Raw genomic sequence first — 20,282 nt, 5'->3', positions numbered from 1 at the left:
CTGTGCACACATAAGCTCCAGCCTCTACTGCTAACAATGATGTGCAGGTATGGGACTGTAAATAGGACTTCAAGCGTGGAGGTTGCTGTCTGTTCATTCCTGGCAGATATTGGTGGATACTTAGAGCAGTGTTTCTCAACCATGGTTCCATGGAACCCTAGGGTCCCTCCAGGGGTTGCTAGGGGTTCCTCGAGCAATGAGCAATTTAGGACTCCTGGGTCAGTTAACAGATACCAGTGATCTTTTTGGATATCTGTAAGGGTGGCAGCCTTCACAATGGCCAGCATTGTAAGAATTCTTCTCACTGACCACCACAATAATGTATTGGGAGCTGTGAATACTGTAATTCTATTAGGGGTTCCCCAAAAACTTGAAAGTTACTTCAAGGGGTTCTCCCATGTTAAAAAGTTTAGGAAACGCTGCTTTAGTGTTTACAAGCCAGTAGTCCCACAGTTCATTCTGCCTGATTTTCAGGATATCCACCTTCGCCTGTTTTTGACTCTGCTTCCTGCCTGCACTGCCCTTCGCCCTGTTTAGGACCATGGGCCTGAATTATTTAAACTCCCCAAGGCTGGAGAGGATATACTTTTATCAGTGAAGCTGGGTGATCCAGCAAATCTGGCATGGATCTGGTCCAGGATTCAAAACATTTGCTAACAAAAAGCAAATTACATTGCAGAAATCCATTCCAGGTTTGTTGGATCACCCAGCTTCATAGATGAAAGTGTATCCGCTCCAGCCTTGGAGAGTCATGTGACCACGATGTCACATGACTGGCAGGAAGATGGTAAGAAGTGGAAGGATCCGTGATGTCACGTCATGTGGCTGGAAGGCGATACATATTTTTTTCTTTTGCTGCATTCTAAGCTTTGTGTACGGTTCTAACATTTCTGCTGGAATGAATTAACACCAGTGTTAAAGCAGAGCTAAACCCTTTTTCAAAAAATGCTACCAGGTTGGTTCTTTATTACACATAGCAATTCCTTTTAAAAACTGCGGGGTCAGGAGCACCCCGGGGGGGGGGCCTTCCGCATGGAATTGCAGGCTCAGGGTGGTGGGCGGGTTGTCTCTCAGAACACAACCTGCCCACTCTCCCATTGCAGGTCTGAGCCTGGGCGGGTTCTGGTATCATGATGTCACTCTGAGGAAGTTTCTGCCCATTTGAGTGACACATAGGCAGAGGAGTAGTGGGGTGGGCATGTTTACATAACAAAGATGCACATGCGCGCTCGTTATGGATAGTACCGTGCCCCTTCTTCATATTTTACGACTATATCCCTGTCTACTCCTGTTTTGTCACCGCTGCTGCCATCTTCTTCCTGATTCACCCCTGTATTTGGAAATCATTGTCGCCTATGAAGGAAAATCCAGCATTTCATATTTGTCCCCAGAACGGGATATAGGGATATAAACTCCCAACAGAGACAGCTGTCTAACAGCAACATCCCCACATTATAGGAAATGTCTCCCAACTTCCTGTTGCATCCTTGATACAGGAAATGAAAAGAAATTTCTCAAGTAGTTACCATACATTAAACACATGTAAAGCCTTTTATAAACTAGAAAAAAGCTTTGGCTGTGGTGGAGATTGTATCAAATATCCCTTGCTGTTATTGCTCAGTGTAATACTCTCTTAGCTCCGTTCTGCCATAGATATCCTATACACATAGCCCAATGAAAATGTCAGCTTTATTCAGCAGCACGTATTGCCTGCAGAGATCAGAGCACTGGACGGAGGTTAATGTAAACAATATCGTCACAAGGACTTCCGGTTGGTCAGCTGAACCCCGGAACACTTCTCGTGACACCTGGGCGCCCCACATCTAATCATCCCCAGCCTGAAGCCTGGTGCGTAGCCCCGCCCACAGGAGCGGTACACACACAACCAACCCCGCCCTCTTCAACCTGCACGACCCGGAAGAGCATACGTTGAAGCAGTTAAAGCACCGGGGGTATTTAAATCTCGTGTGGGGTTATTGCCGGAGGTGTACATTGTGGTGAGTGGCCTGGAGTGGGCAATGACGGGCTGTGGGACGTGAGCGTGTCCCTGTGTGGCGAAAGAGGAGGAGGGCTTGTCACTGTCTGCACTCACCTACACCTGTTCTCCTGGCCTACTAATGGCCACGCCCACTGTTGTCACCTCTACGCAGGAGGCTCTTCTCCCCTCAGGCCTATGGGACCAATTCACTTGTCCTCGGCATTTGGGGTTATTTAATCTGAGAAACGTAACCCAGGGCTTTGTTTTCTGTCTATGAGCTTGTGATATATATGGGGGAGGAGGTGTGACTGCTTGTCCCAACTAAGTGTCATGTCTTTTTTGTAGGAGTATGAAAAGGTAAACCCATGCCAGGTTATTGTTTCCTGTATGTGTCCTTAGGAGGAGACTGTCGTGCACCTCTGCTCCCATTACCAGGAAGCTACCTATCTCCAGCTACCTCTTAACACATCACTAAGGAGCTACCATCCCTATCACCCCTCCTATTGTGTACAACCCCCCACCTGTTAGAGCAGACTTACTACAATTTTATATAGGGAGGGGGACCCCTAAAGTAACTTTCAGATCTTCAGGAAACCCCTACTCTAATTCCTATATCCACAACTACGCATAATATTATGATGGGAAGAATGTCACCCATACAGGTAGCTAGAAAGATCACTGGTGTCACTAATATTGACCTGAGTGGCACAGATTGCCTATAATTGAAGAAACCCTGTGTTAGAGTGTAAGAAGGCTTTTCTCCTACTGTACCATCGTGTGTGTGTAATATATAATTATACACACCCCTAGAGATTTACTCTAAAAGCTGCAGGTTTCTGGGACTGTTATAGTGGTAGTGGCCTCACTAAATAATACTGAGCCATGAACCTTAAACAAAAATCAAACTCCAAAGTCTAACATGTCTTTGAATGTCCCAGTGTAGTGACCCACCAAGTATTGATCCCTGTCCTTCAACCCTCAGGTTGCTTTCCCTTGGATGATAAATGCTGCTGTGAGATCTTTGTGGTGAAGCTCATCTTCCTTTCTTTTTCTGGGGTAGGGAGACTGAAATTACTATCAGTAATGGCAGTAAGCCCCACCATATGTGTATTCACTGATCCCAGCTGCAGCTCCCTAGTCACATGAGTGAAAGTAACTAACAAAGTGAATGACTCAGTTAAACAGCCCTGAGAAGCAGAAATGTACAATATCTAAAGACCACATAGGGGCATTTAAAAGCTACATGTATTATATTGTTTTATCGCAAATCATATATACAATTTTTTTATTATAAACCAGTACATAGGAAATTCAGGTACACTTTAACGGTTTAGAGTTTTCCTATTGTTTCTACAGGATAGAAAAAGTGGTGTTACTATTTTCATACCCTATGAAAAGCTTAACTAAACTTTAGGCATATCCAGGGTAAATATATATCACTTTTTTTTTGGAAATAAAACCTGAAGATTAAATTTTTTTTAATTGCAGGTAGAAAACTGCCATCTCCATTTGTTTTCCCAAACGGTTTCTGGATAAATTTTGGAAGGTGAGTGTAATTTGCAATATCTATCTTCATATTTATCCTAAAGAGATCTTTTTTCCCAAGACTTCTCTAACAATCTCTTTAGGTGAGCTCTAACTTTCATATTAAAGCATTCTCTATTCTGAGTTTCTTTTATGGCAAGTTGTGTTCTGAAGACTGCAACAGCTGCTTATCCTGAGAGGGTTTCTTTGTGCCTAGGTTGTGATTTGAGGGACACACTCTAGCAAAGAGCATTGCTATTTAGAGAGGTTCCTAGAAAGACTAGTCTATTAAGATTTCTCATCTCCCAGTTATTGCCTGTGATACAGATTCTATATTACTTATTAATGCATTAATTTTATACTCTTCACAACATTAAGGGAATGGTACCTTATAAGCAAAGCAAAACTTTTTTTTTTTATGCTATATTGTTGGCACAAGATGTTCTACAATTGGGCAAACACTTGAGTTGAATACTCATTTTTGGTCAGTAATTCAGAAAGCAATTAAGATGGATAATCAAGATCACATGTCACAATGGAAAGAACAGTTTTTTTGGCAATTAAAAGTATATATTGTGTTGAAATGTAACATATGTTTTTGGTACAGAGAAAAAATGTAGTGGTCCAAAACTTAATAATAAGGAATCTATCTTTATACAGAACTTGTCTAAAATATAACCTAAATCAATTTTCACATTTTGTGGTGAGTTTCACTCAACTTCTTCAGAGGTAGATTGAGACCAAAGTAGAGATTAGTTGTGTGTGTGGCTTTTTTTTTTTTTTACTGCAGACAATATTGGATTTTACAGGAAAAATTGTTCAAGATAGGAGTGTTCCTTAAATATGGTCTATGGTAGTTTGCAGAGGTTTAAAATGTTTGCTTGTGATGTGTCCATTAGGAAGAAACAGAATATCAAACAACCTTATGTCTAGGTTTTGTATTTATTTTAAAAGCCCAGTCACAATGTTTGTTTTTGGTTTGAAAATGGCATCACATCTGTCTTAGGGGCACAACAGGATGTGGGGGAAAAATCTCTTCAAAGTAAGGTAAAATCCACACTAGGTGTCCCTTCCGTTTTGACGACAATCACAAGAACCTAGTGTAGTGAGGGTGCGTTTTCATAGCAGACTCCTGCTCCAGTAGCATCCAGTAGTTTATTAAGTGAGCAAGTCAAACACAGCACTGACTTTCTCCAGAGTCTGGTGGGTTACATGGTCCAGACTCATTTCACTAAGCTCTAGGTGTCACCTCACCTGTGGCTGCAATAAACACACATTACATGAATATTTCTGACACAAAACTTCCTTAGTTTTCCTGTTTCCAGTGGAGATGGCTTATATGCTGTCCTGGAAGACAATTTGGGAAAAGTAGTTTTGGAATTAACTGCAAATTACTTTTTTGCCGTCTTTTTTTGAGATAAGAAAGTAGGTTCTAATACTGGATGTGTGTCTGCAGTGTTTAGACTTTTCTTCTGTGCACTGTAGGCTATGGAGCTCCTCCTCAGGGAATACTGTAAACTTGCTTATCTCAAATTGGAGCTTTTCCGTAAAGGATTCATCCAATTCTTGTTTTTCAGGAATCCTAGGTTTAACTACTAGTCTGAAAACAGCCTAAATATCATGTGGCATCTGGCACCAAATACTTTAGGTGACACAGCCTATGTTAGCTTGTCTTTTTTCCCTTTATTACTGCTGCTATTCTCCCCAGGTAAACGCACCCAGCTATCCACACCCACTTTTTTTTCTTCATGGTCTTCTGGTGCATTTCTGATTCTTCTGTGGCCATTTTATGCACTTGCATCAGTTAATTAATGTACTCTGACACTTCATTGCCAGCATTGTTTAGCAGTGTGCTAGAGGAGCTTTCTGTAGGATTGTACTAGACATCCCCATCCAAAATGAGTGAGGGTATCCATAACTGTTGCCAGTCTACTGGTTATCCTACTTTAGAGCCGTTTTGGAAGGTACAAACTATATTGTACTAGGAACATTTCATAAGTCGTGTATTTTTTAGATATGCTCTACACCTGTAGTTTATGTTGTTTAGTCATTCTTATGCTTGTGTTTGCCCATTTTTTTACTTTTTTCTTCTAATATTTTACAAATTTTAAGAACTGATCGTTCTCTTGCTGCCTTATGTATGTATCTGTCTTGTCCGCTGCCCCTGTAATGAGATGATTGTTCTGTTCCTCTATCAAATGTTCTTTTTTTTGTCCATTGCGTGCCTATGTTTGACTAGTCAGTTTTTCCATACATTACCTTGCTGGTTTGTGCATTATTTTGCTCTCCAAAATTAAAAATTTAGATTTAAAAGGATGCTGAGAAAATTTAGTAGAAGTTATATATTTGTTTTTCATTGTTTGCAACGAAATTCATATGTATATGCAAGGTTTCTTAACTAGAGATATTGTTGGTAAGATTATGCACTAGCTAGGTATCTGCTCCTTGTATCTTTTCTTCTAAAATGCGCACTTGGGATAAGGTATTTCTAGAGTAGGAATACCTAGTGGTTTTTACACACATCCTGCAGCTTGGTGAACTTTAACAGTAAAAACAGGTCTAAGTATAGTATTTCTAAATATTAAGGAGACTTGGTCCAACTTCTGTAAAATCTTTGCTTTTATCTTACCACTGCTACAAAATAACTTTTTTATTTTTTTTTTTATTTTTTTTTTTTAAATTCTATGTTAATTTTCTGTGCAGTTTATTAAAATGGACCACTTGCCACATTCAAAAGCTAGCTATGGTCAAGCAACAACAGAAGGCTCAAATTGGGCAGAGGGTCAACAGAAAAATGCTTACGCTAGACTTGTTCAGCAGCATCACAGTGGACGTTTTAAATATTACTTGAACTATATAGCACAAAAACTTCAACAGGAGGAAAGTGCTCATGGGGATTCTCTGTGTGACAAAGATTCTTCTTTTGTGGGTGCCATAAAAGATGAAGGTAAAAATGGAATTGGTGCCATTGGTTCAAGGCCTGAGAACGTATCAGATCTTGGCAGCACAAACAAAAATCGTGAGACAGCTGTTCAAAAGCACCACCATTGCAGCGATGCCACTGAAGATGGAGATCTGGATGTGGGTGAAAAACCTAAAACTCATGACTGTAAAAAAGAACCTCGGCATGAAAAGGCAGTGTTCAAGTCTCAACACGGTGCTAAAAGCATTTCAAGAGAGCAAGAATCTGAAGGTATGGCTTCAAGTGTGTTTTGTTTAAAAGGTGAATGGTGTAATTTATCTAGCAACTTGTTAGAATCCTTCACTAATAACACATGGGTTGCTTTAGGAGGAATCCCTGCTGCATTGAAGGCTCTAAAGTTATTTGCTGTGTTGAAATTGGTTTCTTCATACCCTGGTGTACAGGCATGTTTAGGTCAAGAGCATAGGAAAGGATAGACTCCAGTGACGCACTAGTGATACCAAAAAATCTATTTATATCCTGTTTCCACAGAGGGCATGCAGTGTAATCATATGGATACAGGTTAATAAAAGAATGGCAAATCTATTTTCTGTAATGCTGAAAGAAAGTTTTAAACTTCAGTTATGCTGGCTATTAGGCTACCAGTGGCTTTATCATTAATCAGTCTCATGGTATGTATTTTTGTTGAATGAACTTTCTTAATGGTAGGAACTTCTAAAGTATTCATTTGTGAAATGTGTCCGTCAATCCTGTACTTTAAAGTTCATTATTAGGTTATTTAAAACACCTTGGCTGATAACTGGCTTTCTGTTTTAAACAAGGCTCGTCTTTATTCACAGTGGGACAAGCGCCAAGACAAATGACCATGAAATGATGAAACTGAACACATTGATCAGGGCTACCTGGAATGGAACAGACTGGGCCAGAATGCACTTAAGAGCCCTCACAAAAACTTTCTGAAATAAGATTTTCATCTTAAGATGTTCATCCACCAGTCCTGTTACTGTCTTCCAGTGGAATTACTAGGTGTTTGGGACAGACTGGGATGTTTTTTAACCCCAAGTTGAATTTAATTTCTTCAGCTGTGTGTTTTGGGGTCATAGTTTTCCCGAAATGTTCACCCTTGTTTTATCTTCAGGATGCTGGTAGATGGCAGCGGATTCTTAACAAGAATGTCCTGGTACATTCTCCATTCCTAATTCCTTCCTTCATACAAATGAAGTCTGCCACTACCATATGTTGTAAATCAGCCTCACACCATGATATTCCCACTTACAAACTTGCCTGTTGGTAGTGGGTCTTGTTTTTACTCTTGGCTTAGAAATATGTAACTAATGCCATTGGTATGTTTTGCAACAAAAAGGTTGTGAAGAGGGTAACGTGTAAAGTCTCATACAGTGTTCTGAAGAATTGCATCCTCGCACTCTAAACATGATATGGTCAATAATGGTTACTGGATATGTAAACTTAATCGGAGACTGAAAACTGCTTTTTCTTTTAGTGGAACTGTCCTAAAGTCTGTTTTTGACTTGAAAAGGTTTATGGAACGATTCATTCAAAAACTTGTAGTTTAACTGCATTGCCTTCTGCACATGCTTATGTTATATTTCTGTGTTGGTTTGGAAGTTTGGTTTTGCAGTTATCTCGCTATAACTTGCGTGTTGAAGTTCTGGTTTGAGTTGGCTTCATATGTCATACCCTAGTCTACCTTAAACTCATGTAGGGCTAAGAAATGTTTACATCTGTTGTTTTTTTGAGGATGTCCATGTAACGTGGCCTCTAACATCTGATGTTGTGTATTCTTGCTGAGTAACCTAGATACTCATCAGGAGCTATTCGGAACTTGGCTTATCATATGACTTGACAAAATTCTTTTCTAAATGTGAGCCATGAGAGGTCACACAAGTGTGGCTTGCAAATAAATAACTTGTAACTCATTAGCATTTCTCTGTAGTTAATCCGGTCTGGACTGTCCAGTTTCAAGTTCCTATAAAACAAATTTTATGAATTTAGAAATATACAGATGCATCTCAAATTGGAATATCAAAGCAAATTTATTTTAGTAAGTCAATTAAAAAAGTGAATCTCATATATTATATAGATTCATTACACACAAAGAGATATTTAAAGTGTTTATCTTTTTGCTGATTATCGCCTACAGGTAATAAAAACTGAAAATTCAGTATTTCAGGAAATTAGGATATTACAGAAGACCAAAAAAATTACCATACTGAAATGTTGGCCTGCTGAAAAGTTATGTCCTGTGTGCATTCAATATTTGGTTGGGCTCTTTTAGCATGAATTACAGCATCAATGCGGTGTGGCATGGAGTCAGCCTGTGGCACTGCTGAGATGTTATGGAAGCCCAGGCTGCTTTCAGCTTGTCTACATTTTTGTCTGGTGTTGTTCGATGCCGCATTGATGCAGTAATTATTGCAGAAGGAGCACATGGACACATTTTTCAGTAGGCCAACATTTCTGTATTTAAATTTTGTTTTAAAATTATGTTTTACCAAACTGCCATAGATGGTTAAAGTGCAATTTTTGCAAATTTTCTTGCTATGGTACTGTACCCCTTATAACCCTTATAAATTGTCTAAATTCTCTGGGGATATTTCACTGAAGTGCTGTAGACAATGTAATGAAATCTGGACATTTGTACACATGTTCTGGATTTGCAAGAGTTTAACTGTTTTTTGGCATTCGGTATTTGCACTTATCCAAAATAACGTTATCCAACTAAGCTAAATTGTGCTCTAGTGTTATTGAGCATTGGTTAACAAATTAACAATACGAGAAAGCAGTAACATGGAATTCTCACTCTTTTAGAAAGTTTAATAAATCTTGGGATACTTTGTTGAAACATTACCTTTTTGAAGCATTTTAGTACGAACACCATTAGACGCCTTACCTTATTGATTTCAGATGTGTTTAAAGTTGTTGATTAAAGAGCAATGCACAGGTTCGAAAAGATATTTGAAAATGACATGATACAGTGTATGAAACAGAACTATTGTTAGGACTATGGTTTTTTTTCTGTCTCTATTTTATCTTGTTTATATTTGTACACTTTCCAATTCCATGTTAGAGTATTGATGTACATATGCCTTATATTTGAACTCGATTCGGCAGTTATTTCATTGTACGTGATAAATTAAAACCAATTGTAAAAAAAAAAGTGCAATAAAGTGTGTGGACTTAACAGTCACATAGGCATTCATGTCAGCGCCTGGGTCCCTTGACATAGATGATTCCTTTTTGTGGCTGTCCCATGGTGGGGGGGTAGTCCTCTAAAATGCAAAAAACCCCAATTGGGTGGTATTTGGCAACCGTTTAGGACAACCCATGTCCTAGATAAGTATCTGCAAAGGTCCTGCTAGGTTAGTACATGGTAAAGCTATAGACTTCTTCTTGCCTTTATTATTTGTTTTGCATCTGAATAGCATTGATTCATGCAAAAAGCAAATCCTACATCCTGTTTCCAACAGTGCGTATGCTAAGAAATGTGTGTGTGGTAGTCCTCAAATTGATGTTTGTTTGTGCTTGCCCTTCTTCCTAAGCCCATTCTTTACATGGGACTTCCATCTCTAACAGATCCAAGTTTAAATATTATGAATTTGGGCATTTCCTGTTTTATACTAAGCTGAATGTAAAGAAATTGTAATCAATGTAGACTGTAGTTCTGTTTCTTTTTGGTGGTGGGTATCTATGCTTCATAGTTTTGTTAATGGCAGAAAACTCAATTCTAACAGATAATGTTATAGGAAGGTGGTGGCTAAGAAAAGCTCCAACATCAGTTTTTATCCATCTTAGCTTTAAGTTTCTTTATGTGGTTCATTAAGAGACAAAGCTGTTGGTTGTTCTTTGGTTATAGAGTTACCTACTGTGCAGCACTGATCATGAAATTTTTAGCTTTAAGCATCCCAAAGATTTTTAGATCTTTGTTATGTATGTTTGTTGGTTATCTCTGTTTGATTTGCTGCTCAAGCTGATGGAATAACTAAAGTTTTCCTGCCAGGTAACTTGCAGTATATGTGAAAGTGGAATCCTGTATCAAAAAAGGGAATATTCATAAAAAAAAAAGTCGTAATAAAAGGAGAAAATAGAGGCGGGGGTTGGTGTATGCAAATCGGAGAGGAAAAGCACCCAAGCATAAACGAGACCATGTTTTATACAATATTTAATAACATATAGGATAAAATATAAAGTGTCTAAGTATTGACCAACATCATGGCATAAGAAACTAGATATAGACGAAAACGTGCAAGTAACCAAAAAACATTAAACAACAAGCTACACAAATTGAGATTTCTAGCATACCCAGCCACAATAGGCATTCTGCTATGCCTCCGTGCCAAAATTGCATAATTCAGATTGCAATATGTTTATTGGAACCTTACAATGTAACTCCTACACTTGTCGGAAGCTGCAGCCTAAGCCAGCATTTTGTGACAGTGCTGATTAGCTTCCTGCAGTTTTTGCGCATAACTGCCAATTGACTCCTGGCACATGAAGTCTCCATCACAAATTACTTTTTTGTGAATCTTTTCAGCCGCTTGTGTTCCATGTGGATGAGTAGAAACTCTGTGCTTAAAGCAGATTTTCTGTAGGTTGAAGGACACATTCAGCATCCAAATGTCAGGTTGATTCTCGGATTAGTGTGGAGTAAATGTTTGAAATTACTGCAAATGCACCAGGCATTTTGGGTTGTAACATATGGGTAATAGTTGCTGCTTTGCATGCATTGTAACATTCAACATTTTTATATGTAGACCAACCCTATCCACAGCTGCCCACCGTTCATCTCCACCAACCCCTACTGCCAACATCTTTCCTACATTCCCCTCTAATATTTGCTCCTGCTGAACAAATACATGCCTTAGTGCTTGCCACCTTTTTGCCATTGCATAATTCTTGGCTCTCCACTAATGCCCTTTTGTATTTGACCTGTTTAATAAATGGACATATATTTACTAGTTTATAACTCTTCTTTACTTGGGTAATTTAAATTTTTTAGGATGGATTCATCTTTGAATATGTTATTCTTTGTCAAGGGTCATAGCAGTTTGTTTTGCATTTAGCCTTTGTGTTAAAGGGTATTTTTTAATTCTGTATTGCATATTGCACTAGTCTGTGTATTGTTATATCTTTCTTAATATGTAACTGCAGGTGGTGATAAGCGAGGATTTGCCAGGATCAGAAACCAGTCTGAAAGCGCCAGTTCACCCCCAAGTGTCGACAGGAAGAGGCAGCTTTCAGAGTCCCTCAGTGAAAACATGTACAACGTGCAGTCAGGAACTCGCCCTGGGCAGACTGGGACAACAAGAGGTATTTAAATAGACTAGTGCTCATCATTACATTTGAAATAGTGGGGAGATTAACGCTAGTAATTGATACATGTTATTGAGTTATGAAAATGTTAATGGCATAGACAGTTTTGTCGTACTGCTACATTTCAATTAATGTTGTATACTTCTTGTGATAGCCATTTGGCTTTTGTGCTTACGTTCTATAGGCTAAATGGGTGGACTGTTGTGATAACATTTGCTTGCTATTTTAACTGTAATGCTTTGAAAATCAGGGTTTGTAATTCATATATAAGAATTTGTGGGCATTGAAAGATAGTTGAGCTGGGGTATGTCATTTGGCTGCTAAATTGTATCGTAAGGTGGATGAATCCATTAATATATATATTATTGTTTTTTGGGAGGGTGGGTGTAAATTGTGTTTAGCTTTAGGATTAGAAACTCCTAACACTATCCAATCTATGCCAAGCTTTCAACTTTAATTACATACGTGCCTGAATATATAGATAAAAGTGCAGCTTCATCAGATATCAGAATAGTCAATACAGGAGGAGGAAATGCACCCCAGGTAACAGAAGTCCTCACAAGTACCCAAAACAAAAGATTGGCTACCACAAGTTGGCTGAAGAAAGCACTCTAGACGTAAACCGGTGAAGTCGGCTCAAAGTTTTTTAAAATTCTTTGTTTAGTGAGTAGGTAATATGTTAGCAAGAGATTGTCACACTTCAAAGAACTGACTAATGTGTGGTTCTTTATCTAAAGATGATTCCTATTCTATTTGAAAGACATGCACAAGCCTTTCCAAAAAGTCCTCCTTTACCCTTTTGTGAAGAATGGGTTTTCTTCACAACCAGGAAAATAGGCTTTTTCATGTATTGGGTGATGTTGGTGCCATGTAAAATTTATATTTATATGGCATGTTAAGGGGAGATAATTTACTGATGTTTTATAGCATATGCTTTTATTTTCCAAAAAAATTTTCTGGACAGTCCCAGGAAACACAATATAAATTTGCATCAGACTGTCCTCATTTACGGCAATAAGAGAATAGACTAAGATTGAAATATGGTGAAATATTGGCTCAGTGAAAAACATGGTGGTGTGAAAAGTTTAGTTTTTAAAAGTTTAATGGTGGATATATTTGTAGGAGATTTATTGTTTGTGGGGTAAGGCAGCCACTATCCTGCATAGAGAAAGTCCAAATTACCCCGAAAAGGGAGACGCAAAGAATTACTATTCACTTAGCAATTTTCCTGGTTTTGCACTGAGCTTACCAACAAGAGTGAATTAGGAACAACTTCCAAGGGCAGTCTTTATAAATGTGCTGCATTATGTCTAAACCTAAATTGTTGACATCTGTTGTAAAGGTCAAAGTCTAGTCCCATGAAACTTTTCTACACAATATCAAATATATCTACAAAAAGTGGGTAAAATATGTAATTTAGGTTGGCATACTTAATTTTTAAGGGGGGAAAAATAGTGTAGGTTAGACTTCTTATGCCATATAAATGAATATATCAGCAAACTCCATGTTCTTTATAAAATCAAGAAAAAATTCCAAGATCCTAAGAATTCGGTTCAAACGAAAAGATAACATGCAAGCTGGGTAAAATGGTAATTGATAAATAATTTGGCCCATTTTTACTTTTTACAAAAAATTTTAATTTTTTGTTAATTTTTTTTTTTATTAAGTCTCCATTGATGAGTAGTCCGAATGGAAGGCAAAAAAAAAATCTAGCAGTCTTTTGCCATATTCTTAACCACAAATTTGTAGTGCTTATTTAGTTAGGGGATTGGTTTGTATGAGGAAACAAGCCCAGGATTTTTGCCCTTCCAAAGGAAGGGGCGTGAACTTGTTGGTTCATGGAGTTTTATTGTTGGACATAATCTTAAGATTTTGAACCTCCTCGATGTTAACGGACATTAAGGGCTGCGGATTTGCCAGCAGTGAGCTTGGAGGAATTGGCTTTGGCATGTAGTGATGTCTGTAGGAGCTGTGCAGTATAAAACTGTTGGTAATAATGCTCAATGGCTGAATTAGTAGGTAAAATACCAGTATTGGGTCATGAAGAATTCCTTGTGTGTTTGTTTTTTGTGTAGGACCATATTGTTGAACTGACTTGCCCCATCATTATATTTTCCCATCTATTAATAAAGACATTGTGTCATTGTTTGGGTTCTTTTTGCCAAATGGGCATTAGGATGAAATTGGCTTCTTGCTAGCGTTTAATTTGCTCCTTGCAGTAGTGCAAGTTCTGGGAGAGGGAAGGACAGCACTAGTAGGCAGTTCTGAGATTGCTTTCCTGACCCCTTCCTGTATCTCAGCAGTGTTTATGGTTGGTTCAGATAAATGTTTTTTTTTTTTTTCTCTCCATATACAGCTTCTAGGTCTGCTGTGGTTGGGTCTTTAATGTGCTCTGTAAAATGGGTAGCTTTTTTCAAAACTTGAGAAAATGCAGGATGCTATTCTAATTCTTGATTGGGTAATGAAGTTCAAAACATCTGGTTTCTCTGGGGAAACATATCACGTCAGGCTTGCCTCATACCTAACAGGTTACTGCTTTTAAAACATGCATGATTTTTGAGGTTCCTTCCTTAAAAGATGGAAATTTGAAAATCATGTACTTTTGATCTAATATACAATATTGTATGAGTTTGAAAAACTTGGTGAAAGGCACTTGTCATTCTGTTTGGAAGTTTAACTTGGTAAGTTACATAGTTGTTAGAGAGACCTTTTAGGTATGATTCCTGAGATGACATGAAGGATGACATGCATTAAACTTCAGTAACAGGTGGCAGATCCAATATTTTTCATTGCTAGTTCCCTCCGCACACTGACACTCTTTAAAGTTTCATTTTTAGAAAAGGGCTAATTACAATTTTCTTTGTTGCTCTGTAGGGAACATGGGTAATAACCGTACATCTGGCTCCACATCAAGTGATCAAAAACGCAACAAAGGACGAAAGAAAAACATCTTTGAATCATACATGAGCAAGGATGAGGTGTCTGCAGGATTGAAGAAAGGTGAACTGATTCAGGTATGCAAAGTGGGATTCAAAGTCATTGCCATGGTAAATGTTATGCCTCATAGTGCTTATTTACAATAGGCTTATGCAGCATTTTTATTTGGGGTTCTCACTTACCCCCAGTGTTGACAAGGTTAATAAAAAACAGTTACTATGGCTAGATAGTGGTTTGGATATTCAAATTTTAAATGTTTGGTGTCCTTGATGAGATTTATTGCTGTTTATCATTTTTTGCTTGCAAACAGGAACGTTTAAGTGGTACCAAATAGTCTACTGAGACAGTAGGGATGGCATACCACCCTTGGACATGACATGTAGTGTCAAAGGATAAGAAATGGATGCATTTGGTTCATGGTTTACAAGCTTGCAAAAACTGCTAGTCTGAACCCAACCTTAAAATTTCAGTCATTTTTACATTTTGTCCATTTGCTTTTTTTCCCCTAGTAATTTCACAAAACTAGAAACAAAAGACTAAATAAAAATTAACATTATGAATACATTTATACTAATGGACACCCTAATTGTAGCATTTTTGTGGCCTAACAAACTGAAGGTTTGTCCTCTGCTACAGCTTTTGATTAAAAAAAAAAGTGTAAACTGTTTTCATCTGTGAAAATTAATACTAATCTTTGTAGCCACAAAAAAAGCTGAACAATAGGGATGCAGGTGAACCATCATGTTGATTTTCTTGGTCCAACATTTGCTGGATTATACATTCAGTTGTGCCTTTGATTAACCCTAGATAAACACCTTTATCTCTTGACTTTTAAACAATTAACCCACTCTTAAATTTGGTACATGTCACGCCACAGTTCTCCTCATTTATTTCAAGTCGAGAAAAATGAGCAGTAGCTCAAAGTTTTTATTGTAAGTAAACACCGCTTTTGTGACATAGCGACCCTCCAGTCCTCACTGGACAGACCTCTCATCACCACCCCTCTCTACAAAAACATCTGTTCTGTGCAGATGGGAAACGCAGACTGTTCCAAATATGAGATCACAGCGTGAAATGAGCAACATGGTAAATAGAATTTTGGTCGGGAAAGATATTGGACCCATCTGCTCACAGATATAAATTTTAAGTGCGATAATTGCTTGTTAAAGAGAAGCCAGAGATGAAAATGAATCTTGCACATTGAACACATACTGATGGTGAACTTAATGTAAGTCTCCAGGAATCCTATGATTTTGTAATGACGACATCACGTAACCCTAAGCAGACTGATAAAACAGGACTCTGCTGGTGTCAGGGTTAACTAACAAGCCAACATAAGCAAGTCCATTACTATCCTGTGTACTGGGCACAATCTTATTTGAAAATTGCATTTAAAAAAAAAAAAAACGTTTGTCAGACTCTGTTTACCAGTGTGTTTCTGTTCTGTCATTACCAGTGTGGTGAACACTTTAAAACTAGCCAGTATAGTAGCTACTTTAATAGCCTTTTTTACTATAGATATTCATATTTAAATGAAGCGTTTGCATGGTAAATGTAAACTATGCCTTGTTGTAGAGGAGGATAATATGGATGCCTTTTGGGTACAACCTATAGCTAATGTAATGCCACCTGAAAATAAGGCTTTCATTACTCATGGCTTGTCAAAGCTATATTACATGAAAAACTGACAATGTATGACTTAAGAGCAATAGTAGCCAGTAATGATTTATATGGCTTTTGCATTATGTGCATTCAATCACTTTGCAATCTCCCCTCTAAAAAATCAAACCAACCAAAAACATGCCTATTATAAGAAAAAACATTATTATATTTGTAAGTAGGCCAGGCTCTAGAGAAGTGTTGTCTTACTTTCTTGGTTCTTACTAGAAACATAAATAAGGCATGTTCTAGAACACGTTTCCTAATCTCCCAAATGAGGGACCAGGAAAGGTAACTGTTCTGCATTTCCCTCACTCTATGTGAAAGTCCCTGGGTGTACTCTGTATTTTGTATTACGGAATGTTGATTTTTAGTGGCCCAGAGCCCACAAATCTGGTTGAAGACAAAATCTAGCAAGTCAAACAAGCAGCTGCAGGCATGTGGTCTATCAAATCTTGGGCGAACTTCTGTTTTTTTGCCTTGGAAACATTGAACCTGCAGATGGGTTGAAGAGAAACATGTGTCACACAGCCAGCATAAAATAACTGCTCTAGAAATATATAGAGTTTGATCTATTGGGAACCTGGCACCTGAGACATCCTTTCTGACATGATCTCATAATGTAGCAGCCTAAATAGGAGTCAGTGTGTTTTTTTTATTTTTTTTTCTTCATTATTTCATATTATATGATCATTCTTTTGATGACCTTATTTGGTACACCTTCTCAAAGTGCAGGTTGTAACAAATTTAAAATGTTAAATGTTTTAAATGATATGGTTTAATCTTTGCTAATCTATGTTTATTCTATAGGGTCAACTAAGGATTAATCCCAGGAAATTTCATGAAGCATTTCTTCCATCACCGGTAAGAATTACCCTTATCCTCATGCTGGTTTCATTGTCCTTTCAAAATATTTTTCTATGAAAATTTCTTGCTATATGTCACTTATGAGCTGTCTTAAGTATTGGTTTGCATGCACAAAGATTATGAAGCAGCTGACCTAGGACCACCAGCTTTTGTAATCAGACCTGTTTGAATTGTTTTTCTCCTACTTTTATTTGTGAAACGAAGAAATCTAATCCCCAAGAAGTAGTAGTTTTGTTATGTTTTCTGCTTCAGTAGACGCCTTATAGTGTTTATTAGATATAAAGTACAAATTAAATGGTTTGAAAAATTCCTGGATGATTGTATGCAGATAAGGACTCCTCACTTCTCTGATCTATAGATTTGCTGCTGGTCAGGAAATTTGAAACGAAGGAAAAGAAAACCAGTGGCATGTTTACCAGCCAATAAACTAACCCTCTCTGAATGAGGTCAGCTTTTGTAACTGCAAATTTGCTTGTGTGATTGGGATCTTTGTCATGTGGCATGACTCCATTTCAGTCTAGCTTTACCCGTGGCCTTACTTGGATATTAGAATATTTGGGTATAAAGAGCAGTGGTGACTACAAATTGTTCATGTCCTATGGCTGCAAAACAAGCAATGCTTAACAATTAGTGTGAAGTGTTTGTGTTGATATGCAGCATTTTGGTTTTACGCATTATGGCCATTTTTTCCTTTTCTGTCCAAAGGATGTTGTCTTCTGGTTTGTTTAGATGCAAGTTTGCAAACCCTATCTGTGTTGCAATGTTGGAGAGGATGGGTGTACTTTCTTTATCTCATACCTGTATATAAAAGTGCTGTCAGATTTATATTAGTAGTCCCAGATATGCCTAATGAGTTCAAGGTCCTGATCCCATGTTAAGGGCTCTTTTTCAAGTGATTCCTCCAGCAATCTGCCAATTAACAAAAACCTATTTTTCATTTTATATACTTGATGCGATCCAAGTGAAAAAACACGCCTTTGTTTAGGCTTGTCTAAGAATTTATTCTGGAAAATGTATGCTATGTCACCTGTGCTTTGTGGCTTTTACACGGAGTGCTACCCTCTGATAGTCTTTATAGGTGAGAGAAAAAATAAAACCTTTTTGTTTCTGCTCACAAAGGTAAGTAATTGTGCTTGTGCCATTCCTGTGATAACGAGCAGATTTATGGATAGGCAATTGCCGATTGACATGAATAGAAGGTTCAAATGTTCACAATATTAAAATGTGTATAGTTTCCGTAGCCTGGTACCTTCTGATACCAGTTTTCTTTACATTTGTTTTCAACATGCTGCTTTTAGATAATTGTACTTCTTAAATTTGATTTTATCTTAAGCACCATTATTTTCTAAGCCATCAAACCTACACATTTTGACCTTTTTAAGGTCTTTTATGGGGAGGAAATGGCATCCATTTGTAACATGTGCAAAAATCTGTGCTGAAGCCCTTTCTACTGATAAACAGTCCTGCAATCTTTCTGCATCAAGTCATGGGAGGCAGTACACAGCTGCTAAAGCTCTTGTCCCAATCAGATTGTTTCTGCTTTCCACAGACTTATGGAACATTCTGTTACAGCTACACACTGCCTGTTAACTGTACAGCTTCAGTGCATTGTGTGCAGGTTGTCTAGTAGACTACATTTAATTTTTCTTAAACATATGAAGTTGCATTTATTATTAAACTTTACGTTCCAATGAAGGTTAGTGTCCCCAAAACATTCAGTTTAGTGTTTTTACCATGTTGAAAGTATACAACTTTGTTTTTAAACATGCATGGTTGTGAAGTTGTTTTAATGACAAAACAAATGGTGTTTTACTTTTACTTTTATGAATTTGAGACGATTGAAAAAAAATCACACCTCACCTAGCATTAAAAAATTGAATTGTGCAGTTGTACTAAATGTTGCTATACAATGTCCATGTGATTGTTTTCTTTATATCCCAGCTCTTTACATGCTCTCACCATTTCTTGGTTAAACATGTCAGATTAACAAATAAGGCTGTGGATCCATTTTGTCATGTTTTTTACTCAACAGATTTCTTTGTCTTCAGAAGGGCTCTTTCACAGGTCTCCGATGGAGACTCAAGGCCATGACAATGTTCTTTTTACAGGCAGGTTTCACAATTGGTGGGATAGGGCCACATTGTCCTCACCCCATCAGGGGTTCCTGCACAAGAACCTTCACGGTGTGATAACTGGGTGTTTTAGTTAAAGCTGCAGATTTAAAAAATTTTCAAAAAAATATTCTCCCTTTTTCTATGTTGCCCTCATCACAAGGAACCAATTGACTGTACTAAACTTCAGGCAGGTTGGCATGTGGAAAAGTTTCAAAATCTCAATCCTAGAATTTCCACTTCCTGGGGCCTTAATCTCATTTGTAGAAATCAATATCCCTGCAAAAAGTAAAAGTTATTTATCTGCTTGTGACCATTAAATGAACTGTTTGAAGGAAGAAGTTACTGGGTAACTCATGACAGTTAGGCTTTCTGATACTGCACATATGGCAAAGACAGAGTGTAATCTTAAACAGAAAATCAATGCTACATAGGTATTCAGGTCAATGAATGTAACAAAGTCTGCACATTGTTTGCCGTGACACTGAGTGCTACATAACGCTACCCTTGGCGACAACACAGATTATAGAGGCAAATATAAATAAATGCAGATTTAAGATATTGTGCTAGAAAACCTTACTGTTGTACCTCACAAAATAGTATGAAAATAGGTGGTTTATATTAAACATGCTTTGACGTGAAAAATACACAGGTTGTGGATCTTTCTCTTTAATCTACTATTTCCTTTGCCTGTTTTGTACATAGGATGGCCTCAGGGACATATTTATTGATGGTGTAGTTCCCAGGAACAGGGCGCTGAATGGTGATGTGGTGGTCATAAAGCTGCTCCCCCAAGACAAATGGAAGGTTAGTACTTAAATGCAGATCTTTGACTTTGCTTTACGTCAAAAGTTTCTAACTTGGAAGAAACGACCAAGTTGGATTTCACATTTTTTTTTTTTTTCTAAATGGTCTGTGGCACATCATAAATGTGTAAACAGTGTTCAGTGCA

General features: G+C 37.8%; 1 protein-coding gene across 2 annotated transcripts in view; it reads left to right on the top strand.

Annotated features, from left to right (window-relative positions):
- The first annotated feature begins 1,854 nt into the window (after window positions 1–1,854).
- DIS3L2 (DIS3 like 3'-5' exoribonuclease 2) overlaps window positions 1,855–20,282 on the top strand; it is a 157,719-nt gene continuing 139,291 nt past the window's right edge. The window contains exons 1-7 of one of the 2 annotated variants that reach the window (XM_072408312.1): window positions 1,855–1,997; window positions 3,467–3,524; window positions 6,206–6,695; window positions 11,595–11,753; window positions 14,631–14,770; window positions 17,163–17,216; window positions 20,036–20,137. In XM_072408312.1, the coding sequence (XP_072264413.1) occupies window positions 6,215–6,695; window positions 11,595–11,753; window positions 14,631–14,770; window positions 17,163–17,216; window positions 20,036–20,137 (936 nt within the window). In that variant the 5' untranslated portion in view covers window positions 1,855–1,997; window positions 3,467–3,524; window positions 6,206–6,214. The remainder of the gene's footprint in view (window positions 1,998–3,466; window positions 3,525–6,205; window positions 6,696–11,594; window positions 11,754–14,630; window positions 14,771–17,162; window positions 17,217–20,035; window positions 20,138–20,282) is intronic. The other variant, XM_072408313.1, reaches the window with a different exon arrangement.

This window comes from Pyxicephalus adspersus, chromosome 4, assembly GCF_032062135.1.
Source record: "Pyxicephalus adspersus chromosome 4, UCB_Pads_2.0, whole genome shotgun sequence".
NCBI lineage: Eukaryota > Metazoa > Chordata > Amphibia > Anura > Pyxicephalidae > Pyxicephalus > Pyxicephalus adspersus.
The sequence above is the reverse complement of the archived record's forward strand: the minus strand, read 5'-3'. Positions and strand labels throughout refer to the sequence as shown.